General features: G+C 47.1%; 1 protein-coding gene across 1 annotated transcript; it reads right to left on the reverse strand.

Annotated features, from left to right (window-relative positions):
- Positions 1 to 1,692: 1,692 nt before the first annotated feature.
- Positions 1,693 to 9,832, reverse strand: Lsm3 (LSM3 homolog, U6 small nuclear RNA and mRNA degradation associated). The gene is made up of 4 exons (XM_048356327.1): positions 9,728 to 9,832; positions 7,457 to 7,567; positions 5,641 to 5,736; positions 1,693 to 1,998 (listed from the first exon to the last, which is right to left on the reverse strand). Exons 1-4 carry the CDS (start codon positions 9,746 to 9,748, stop codon positions 1,918 to 1,920), a joined length of 309 nt encoding a protein of 102 aa, XP_048212284.1. The 5' UTR covers positions 9,749 to 9,832; the 3' UTR covers positions 1,693 to 1,917.
- Positions 9,833 to 9,892: the final 60 nt, after the last annotated feature.

Here is a 9,892-nt window from a genome sequence, read left to right on the forward strand (position 1 = left end):
ATTCAGCATGCGTGGGACAAGTCACCAAGGGCACGTGCAACTACAGTGTGGGGGAGTGGAGGGCCCCGGGGCACTGGGCCCGGGCTGTGGTATGGCCTGGGCATCACTAGCTGGTGCTGTGGTGTTTGCAGGGCTTGTAGCACGCGTCCACAGGTAGGGGTGTGTCATGCTGCCGCCTCCCATGTGCACGCAGCACCCCTGCCAGAGAAGGGTATTCAGGAAACGGGCACTAGCAGCACATCACCACTGTTAGAACTTAGGTAAGCATTCCACTCTCAAGCGTGAGCCCCAAGAATGGCCACCGGCTACTGCCACAATGGCCGAGTCCCACTTCTTCCCCAGTGAACAGGCTGTGGCAAGCAGGGTACCTGGCAGGCCACTAAAGCTTAAGGCCAGTGCGGAGCTGACCAGTGACGGGAGGAGGCTCTACCTCCTCACCCGAGATACAGCTCCATCAGCCCATCCACACCTGTCTTCTCCGCAAACGTGCAGGGCCAGGGCCAGTGAAACGAAGCCATGACATCTATGAAGGCCTCTTGGAGGTGGATGGAAATGCCCTGCTTACGGGAGCCTGCCGTGCCTGGCGCTGTGTTGGTGAGCACTGAGCATTTCACACGATCCTCCACCAAGCACACTTCTACACTGCAGTGGACGGCATCAGCTTCTAGGCTCCATTTTTTCCTTTTGTGCCAGCCCTGCAGCTTGACTTCAAGGCCTGGGCACTGTCCCCGAGCTCTTACACTCAAGGCTAGCATTCCACCACGTGAGCCACACCTCCACTTCCAGCTGTTTGGCTGTTGGTTGGAGACAGAAGTCTCAAGGACTTCCCAGCCTCTGTTGGCTTTGAGCCATGATCATGAGATCTTGGCCTCCTGAGTAGCTGCTGCTTTCAGGCATGAGCCACTGGTGCCTGGAAAGCTCTATCGTGATAAGGTTTTAGAATTGCAACGGGTATATACTTTCCCTTCTTAAGCATGGCTGACTGAAGCTAGAAATCAAAACAGCTTCATTTTCAGACTTCCTACCTAATTCCTGAGACTGCTGTTTTAAGATTCTTTGTCACTGATGGCCTGTGATCCAAGGGTGGCTAAAGGTTTCTTTGGAGTCACAAAGTGTAGCACTGGCAGCAGGAACTGTGTATTGTGTCCTATTGAATGGTAATGTTGACACCACCTAGGCCTCTCTCTCCAGGCTTTTTTTATTTTTTGGCTAGTCCTGGGCCTTGGACTCAGGGCCTGAGCACTGTCCCTGGCTTCTTTGTGCTCAAGGCTAGCACTCTGCCACTTGAGCCACAGCGCCACTTCTGGCCGTTTTCTGTATATGTGGTGCTGGGGAATCGAACCCAGGGCCTCATGTATACGAGGCAAGCACTCTTGCCACTAGGCCATATTCCCAGCCCTCCAGGCTGTTCTTACCTGGCACTCTTCCCCAACTACTCCCAGTCCACAACTCTCAGCCCCTGCTTTAAAAATAACTGCCCTTAAGAAGATGAGCTCTGGTTAGACAGCTCTGGTTTCTGATTATCCTACTAATGCCCAAACATGTGCCCCATGAATGCCAAAAAGGTAATGAAAGTCACAGGACAGGAAACTACAGTTAAAAAAATCAAAAACTAAACATCAAGTTTAATTTGAAGAAAAACAATCAGAAATGGTCTGTAGGAACAGTAGAGCAAATCACTCCTGAGGAGTCTAGCAGGTTGGTAATCACATTTATTAGAACAAATGGAGAAAAATAAAAATGCCATTTAGCTGAAGAACTGTAAGACATTTGCAAACCAACTCATCTTGGGATGGAGGAATCCTTGGTCATGTCTTAGTATAAAAAAATATGCATGCTTCTCTCTCTGAATCTTTTGTATGTTTGAAGATTCAATTGTACAGTCTCCTACTTTCTACACAGGATAAATTCTTTGTTTCAGCCAACTCTCAGAGGAGGGGCAACGAGTACGACACCATCTCCCCGGACAAAGAGCATTGGGATATTCCGTTTTGTTGACTGCAAGAGAAAGGAAGAAAAAACTCAACATGCATTTGTACAAACGTGTGGTTTTTTGAAATGAACATTTAAAGGCTGGCTGACCATAACACAAACAACTGAACACCTGATCATTTACCTCTGCAGCACAAAGAAGCCACCTGGTCACTCTCCTTCTCCTGGGGACTGACGCTATGGCAGAGACTGGTACTACCCAGCAACAGCTCTACTCTTCCTGGACAACAGCGAGGTATGTTTCCCACGCTTGCTGGAGACCAGATCTAGCCAACATGGACAGTACCTCATCCAGACTGACCCATGAACTTCCCACGAGTGGCTGTCCGTGCTTGTCCCCGTTGGACTGGTAACTGCTGAGATCTAGCAGCAGCAGAGCCACCAACTCTGGCAGAGCCCCGCCCCTACCAGCTTCCACTGGGCTCGGCCAGGATGTCTGTGTCTGCACACACAGGCACAGATACACTACCATACCCTGCGGCTCTGGCTTAGTGGTCAGGCCTTGGGCAGTCAGGAAGTCATGGCATGTTTGAAATCCTCTTAAGCCTTGGCAACATGTTAAGTAAAACTTGGAAAGCAGCCCAGAGACCTCCCAAATAGGCTTGGGAGAAGATGCTGGAAAAGGCAAATGCTAGTAGACACTGCTATTAACCATCAGGATAACAGCAATCACATGGGAAGTACACAAAATGATCTCAGGCAATGACGCTGGCTTTCAAACAGAAATGAAAAATAGCAATCTCAGGGCTAGAAATGCCAATTTCCTTTAGAACCCAGTCTATACAAGCGTTTTTAAAAAGCTGTGATAAAGCTGAATAAACATCTAGGTGGAAGAAACTCGTCCCTAAGGAAAGAGTAGATGGAGGGTGGGCTTTCTCGGCAATGGTCCGCAAATCCATGCGGGCAGGCGAGGGAAAGCCCAGCAGGCAGAGGGCACGTGGGGCAGCTATAAAGAGCCCAATACCTCGGAGAGAGACCGGGTGCCAAGCCAAACCATGAGGTGTTTGGTGAAAGAAGGAGGTAAACAGGACGCGGGCCGGGGCCAAAAATGCAGCCCTTTAGCAGCCTACAAGGCAGCCACGGCAGTGTGGAGGAGTGAGGGTTCCTGTCTTCGGCCTTCCCATGAGCCTGCCAGAAGTCAGCGGAATTATCTAAGTTATGGGAAACACCTCCGCTCTGTAGGTGTCCTCCTGTTTAGGAAATGCTGAGCCCATTAGCATTTCAACAGAGGAAAGGAGAGAAACAAAGCCAGGGCCAAGGTGAAGAACCAGAGTCTGGTTTCCTGCATCTGAAGGAACTGAGTGCACTGGAGACAATGCAGTAGCTGTCCGTGGTGCTGACTGTCACCGGACAGTAGACACTCCCAGACCTCACCCTCTGTCCTTTCCCGTCTGGACACGCCGACACTGAAGTGAGAAACTACTGTGTGTGTGCAGAAGCCTACTTGACGGGCAAGCAGATAGGCCACAGCAGAAAGCAGCAGCATGCCACACTTTGCAGACAACACTGTTTTCAGTTAGACCCAGCAGGAAAAGCATTTTCTATCATCTGGTGACTTCATTTCTAACACTTTACCCAACAAGTCATGGCAATGCAGAAGATGTCTCACCAAGTCAACCAGCTCTGCCTGCAACTCTCAAAGCAAGAGAGGCAGTGTGCACGTCCCCCAGAGTGGGCAGACTTGCAGGCAGAGCTGGTCATCTGTACGGAGGGCAGTGCTAAGGATGTGTGACCGGGGCTCCCCACGGTGGTGGTGTGCAGACACAGCACCTTCAGTTTGGGGACAAGTTCTGCTCTAAGTGGACACACAGCTGAAGTCAGCCTCTTGCGTTGCAGGCAGCATTAAAACAGTATTAAGTACATTTATGAAGCGTCTGTATCTAGGGTGAAATGCTTAGATCAACAAAGTTACCTAGAAAGCACAGCAAAAAACTGCACACTCCATATTTCATCACATTTTTGAAACCTTCAAACTAAAAAGGGAAAAATGCTTCCAATTTAACTGACAGTGCATTCTTATCTGAGTGACAAGAAACAGCCAGACCTAGAGATGCTAAAATATAAGGAAAGGAAGTTCCTTTTAGAATTGGAATATTATAACTGGAGCCATGTTAAAAGCCTATGATAAGAAATGTACGAAGTCTACAAAAACAAGTTCTTATGTGACACCTCTGATAGCCAGATGCCCACATTGAGAGAGAGAAAGACAGACGGACAGACAGACAGACAGACACATACCCTGGGAGGAAGCCAGGAGTGATTGGCTGAAGGAGGGAGGCATGAGTAGAGGCTAATGTTGATAAGGGGCTGTCGCTAACCTGAAAGCTTCGCCTGGAACAGCTCCAGGAATCCGCCATGGCCACACGAAGCGAGTTCTATTATCTTACCACCCGTCTGACAGACAGGTCAGGTAACTGGGCTGAGTTCCATGGATGTGAGCACAGAGGCCAGGAACCCACATTTTAGTCACTATGGCCTAGCAGAGGCAGACTGGCCTTGCAGTACTTAAAAGGCTTTTCAGACGAGACCACTGGTCATCTTATAAAAATACTGACTAATGAAATGTATCATTATTTGGAAGACAATGAAAACTCATGAACTATGCTTTCCAGATGATGAGGGCTTGCTATTATTGCTTGAAGAATAGAACAAGTTCACGGACATGGTTTCTGATGCACTAGTACCACTAATCTTTAAGAAACTATCACTTGTCGAGTCTGAGTATAAAGTCAAAATCAAGTACCCACAAAACATACTACCTGTCTCTGTGGTCAGACTTTTCTCAACTATAAAAAGTCATAGCTGTGAATTTGGTTATCATCAAGCCAGGCATCCGAGATCCGCAAATGTTTAAAACAAACGTTTTTCACAAAATATTTTGTTTCAGAAAGTTAGGTTGTTGTCCATAATCTGTTACTTATGAGTAGGGTGTGGTGGTGCATGCTTGTAATACCAGCACTCAGAGGAGGAGGCAGAGTATCCACGTGTTCAAGACTAGCCTGGGGGGCTGGGGTATAGCCTAGTGGCAAGAGTGCCTGCCTCGTATACACGAGGCCCTAGGTTCGATTCCCCAGCACCACATATACAGAAAACGGCCAGAAGCGGCGCTGTGGCTCAAGTGGCAGAGTGCTAGCCTTGAGCGGGAAGAAGCCAGGGACAGTGCTCAGGCCCTGAGTCCAAGGCCCAGGACTGGCCAAAAAAAAAAAAAAAAAAAAAAAAGACTAGCCTGGGCTATATAGTGAGATCCTGTCTCAAAACACAAAATAAGATGACAAAACATGTTAATCCTATGATGGGTTTACATTTCTGAATGAACTACAGTTTTAAAATTTCTCAGTTTTTTTTCTGGGTACTGTAATCCTACCTGCTCAGAATGGAATGAGATCTGAGGATCATGGTTTAAAGTCAGCCTAGCTAGGAAAGTCTGAGACGTTTATCCTAATTAATCAGGGGGAAAAAAGCCAAAGTAGAACTGTGACTCAGGGGATGGAATGTTAGCCTTGAGTGAAAAAGCTCAAGGACAGGCCTTAAGGTCAAGTTCTGGCACCAGGAGAAAACAACAACAAAACCAAAGAAAACACAGTCAGGCTTCCCATAAATATATGTAAAACTGATACATGCAGGTAGAAAACAAAATTCCTGACTTACTTTGTATATCTCTTCATACGTCTCCTCATCAATTTCTATGGTAGTCACGGTTTCTTCCACATCTCCCAGTATCATATTTAAGTGCTGGTCATAAGCCTGGAGTGCGAGGAATCAAAAGATCTGAGAAGCAATTCAAGGGCCGCACCCACAAAGGTCTCCACTACAAGTTATACTCTTCATGCATGTGCCACAAATTGCATATTAAAAAACCAACAACAAATGTTTTGCTGGGATAGCCCATTTCTTCACAAACCATTTCTAATGCCAACTATTGATCCGATAAAGATCTAACACTGTTTATGCCTCCAAACGATGTACTCAAAATAATGGGAGTTATTTTAAAGTATTCACCATGGCAGTCGCATCATTTACAGTCCTGTGAAGACTCATCAGATTTCTCAGTGCCACCTGTATGGGAGTGACAGGAGTCAGACACGGGACACTGTCATGAGGCACCACCGGCCTGGCGTGGACTAAACAGCACGAAGGTAAAGGAGGCAGAGCAACACCATGTCCAGAACCTGTGGATTAGTAAATGTTGCAACCAAGGTATTTGGTGCAACCTCCAAATAAGTTCTGGGGTCTTGTTCAGAACCCACTTAGATTTTAGTTCTAACAGTGAGGTATAGTACACCCACTGGCAAAAGGAGAGAAGTAGCGGCCCACCAGCTGCAGGACACTGCAGGCAGGGAGCACTAGGAAGAGTGTGAGCGTGAGACGGAGGGGCAGAAAACACAGGAAGTCTGCACCGGGAAACTGATGCCTCCAAGACTTGGTAAATGTCAGTCCTGGGGTCTCCACCTGCCACCAGTCCATGTTAATTAATTAAGCTCAACTCTGTTTATATTAAGAATACTATCTGGGCTGGGGATATAGCCTAGTGGCAAGAGTGCCTGCCTCGGATACACGAGGCCCTAGGTTCGATTCCCCAGCACCACATATACAGAAAACGGCCAGAAGCTGCGCTGTGGCTCAAGTGGCAGAGTGCTAGCCTTGAGCGGGAAGAAGCCAGGGACAGTGCTCAGGCCCTGAGTCCAAGGCCCAGGACTGGCCAAAAAAAAAAAAAAAAAGAATACTATCTGCCTTGTTCTCTCTACCCCTCCCTACTCGCTGGTGCTTTTCTTCAGGTGTCATGAAACATGGAACCACAGTACTTAAGCTTTAGACTAGGACTCGAGTGAGGCCGCCTGGCTTCCCATTCTGGCTCTCCTAATAATGGCTGAGATGTCACCCGGAGCAAGCAGTTGTGAAATTCTGAGCCTGAGCTCCCTCAACTACAAAATGGGTTAGTAGTTGTAATTGTGCTCTCAGGGTATAAAAACCAAAAGAGACATCATTCAAAAAACGAGAGCAACAGAACCTGACATCAATGCCCAATGAATGATAATCAGTTTAAAGTAGAATGATACTAATAAAAGTGACAAGTCAGAGGTGGGTGTTGGTGGCTTATACCTGTAATTCTAGCTGCTCAGGAGGCTGAGATTTGAATTGTGGTTCAAAGCCAGATGAGGTAGGAAAATCCACGACACGCTCATCTCCAATTACCACCAAAAAGCTGGAAGTGGTGCTGTGAAGTGGGAGAGTGCTAGCCTTGAGCAAAAGATGCTCAGGCACAGTGCCCGGACCTGAGTTCAAGTGTGAGGATTGGCACAAAAAAGCCAGGCATTGTAGAGTATGTCTTTGATTCCACCACTTGGTAGGCCAAGAATCATGAGTTTTAGAGTAGAGTGTAGTGGTAGCTTTTAGATTTTGAAGGAGCAAGGGTAGAAAGGGATCAGGAAAGGCCATTTCAAGGTAATCTGACAAATTTACTTACATGTAATCTGCCTCGAAGCTCTCGGTCATTCCTCATCTTCACGTAAATACGCTCATCCAGGCTGAGCCTGATGAGATCTAGGGGCTCCTCTACAGTATTGGTAGTTTGTTGCTGACAAAAGAAACAGGTCATTAACACTAGAAAGAGTGAAATGTTTGAATCATGGCTATGATGTCACAGGGGCAAGTGACTCAACCTCTCTATTTTGTTATTTTTTTGTCTTTAAAAAAATCCTTAAGGGGCTGGGGATATAGCCTAGTGGCAAGAGTGCCTGCCTCATATACACGAGGCCCTAGGTTCGATTCCCCAGCACCACATATACAGAAAACGGCCAGAAGCGGCGCTGTGGCTCAAGTGGCAGAGTGCTAGCCTTGAGCGGGAAGAAGCCAGGGACAGTGCTCAGGCTCTGAGTCCAAGGCCCATGACTGGCCAAAAAAAGAAAAAAAAATACTTAAGGAGTTGAACAAAGGAGTTGCCATTTAACAAAGCAGTTTAGGAATAGGATGTATCTTGATCTATATCACCCCTTTCAACACTCTTACCCTTCCCTCCCTCTTAACATTGTAGGATATGCACTGAGTTTTCAACTCCATCTCCCTCTCTTCATTGTCTACCCCAGTCCCCTTGACTCCAGCTCACCTCTTTCAAGTACCCATTTCCTGGTGTTTATTTTGTTTAACTCTGGTTTTGTCTTTTAAGGAATTACACTATTGGAGTTATCCCTTGAATCTACCATACTTCAGTTAATAAATTTGTCTACACTTGCATACCACCCAACGTATTTACTTATAAGCTTGTAAGCTAAAACTAGCTTCCACATATAAGGGAAAACATGCATCTTTTGTCTCTCTGGGCCTGACTTAGCATATTTTTTTTCCGGGTCTTTCCATTTCTTTACAAATGGTGTAACATCATTCTTTCTAATGGATAAGTAAAATTTCACTGTGTAGTATGTGCTTAGTTTTCTAGTTTGTAAAAAAGGAAAATGAGCATTTACCTAAATACTTGTTGTGAGGCTTAAATGAATAAGGCTCAGTGCAAGTGTCTGATATAATAACTGCTGTGTAAATGAGTACTGCAACATATGCAGGAAGGAGTTACACAGCACAATAATCATGACTGTACTTTGTTCCTTCAAGATTCAAACTGTCAGACCCAATTTCAGGGTGTATTGAGTCAACTACAGGGACCTTAGCTTAATCTCAAATATTTAGTCACTTGAAAAGTATTTCCTATTATATAAATGAGGAAGCCATATTTTTCCTTTAGTGGACTTGAGAGGACTAAATGAGCTAAACCTAATGAACAGTGAATATAAAAATAAACGAGGTAAAATGGCCTAAGTTTTGTGAGTCATCACTGCATAGTGAGAACTGGAGCAGTAACATTATTCTTGTAAATTTTTTATTATTATAAAGGTGATGTACATATGTCAGATAAAGAATACATTTCTTTTGGAGCAATGTCACCCTTCCCTCACAGTCTCCCATGAACAGTTCTCATTTCTATTAAAGAACTGTTAGAAGCTGTACACAGTGGCTTATCCCTAAATCTTAGCTACTTGGGAGGCCAGAGATTAGAAGGATCATGGCTCAAGGCCAGCTTGGGCTAAATATTTTCAAGATCCCATTCCAACCAATAAAAAAGTCCGGGCACTGTGGTGCCAAAGACCATCTAAAAAATAACCAGAGTCAAAAGGGCTGCAGACATGGCTCAAGTGGTAGAGTTCCACCTATCTTTCATTAAGCCCTCAGTTCAAACTCTACCATCAACAAAAGAAAAACACCTGTCGGCAACATAGGTTTCAGAGGTCAAGGCTCGATCTGTCGGGGTCACCCACGGGGTCAATGGCTGGTTGCAGCCTTCAAGAGCTGGTAAGATTGCTGTGCATCTGCAGTTTACACTTTTCATCCTGGCTACTCGGCAGGCTGAGAGCTGAAGCGACGGTTGAAAGCCAGTCCTGGGCTGGCCCCCATCTCCAATTAACCAGCAAAATGCCGGACCGTCGGTGTGGCCCAGGTAGTAGAGTACCAGCTGTGAACAAGAAAGCTCTACATTCAAGCTGGACGACCCGATTCCGACGGGAACGCCGGCCGCTCGGGCGCGCGCGGCCAGACGCCGCCACCGCACACCACGACTCGGGAGGAGAGGGGCGAGAGCGCGCCGCGAACGTGGTCGGGCGGGCTGGGAGAGGCCAGGGGCCGGCGGGAGAGCAGCTCCGGCCCGCTCGCGAGGCGGAGCGGGGCCGCGAGCGCCCGGGAACTCACTAACCTGGTCCACGTCGTCCGCCATGTTTCAAACCCTGCGCCTTCCCCGCCCCCCCCTCCACGCTTCTCGCGAGAACTAAAGAGCAGTTCCGGTTTCCCGAGCCGAGAGGACGAGCGCGCCGGAAGTGCCGCTGGGTTTTGCTCCTTCCTGCTTCCCGTAGCCCCCGTG

This window comes from Perognathus longimembris, chromosome 10, assembly GCF_023159225.1.
Source record: "Perognathus longimembris pacificus isolate PPM17 chromosome 10, ASM2315922v1, whole genome shotgun sequence".
Taxonomy (NCBI): domain Eukaryota; kingdom Metazoa; phylum Chordata; class Mammalia; order Rodentia; family Heteromyidae; genus Perognathus; species Perognathus longimembris.

Excerpts from the sequence above, each read along its gene's own strand:
- Lsm3 (XM_048356327.1), bottom strand. The coding sequence starts at position 9,748 with ATGGCGGACGACGTGGACCAG. Across the intron at positions 5,737-7,456 it reads AGCTTCGAGGCAGATTACAT|GCTTATGACCAGCACTTAAA; the intron begins GTAAGTAAATTT and ends CTCGCACTCCAG. Across the intron at positions 1,999-5,640 it reads CGTATGAAGAGATATACAAA|TCAACAAAACGGAATATCCC; the intron begins GTAAGTCAGGAA and ends TTTCTCTTGCAG.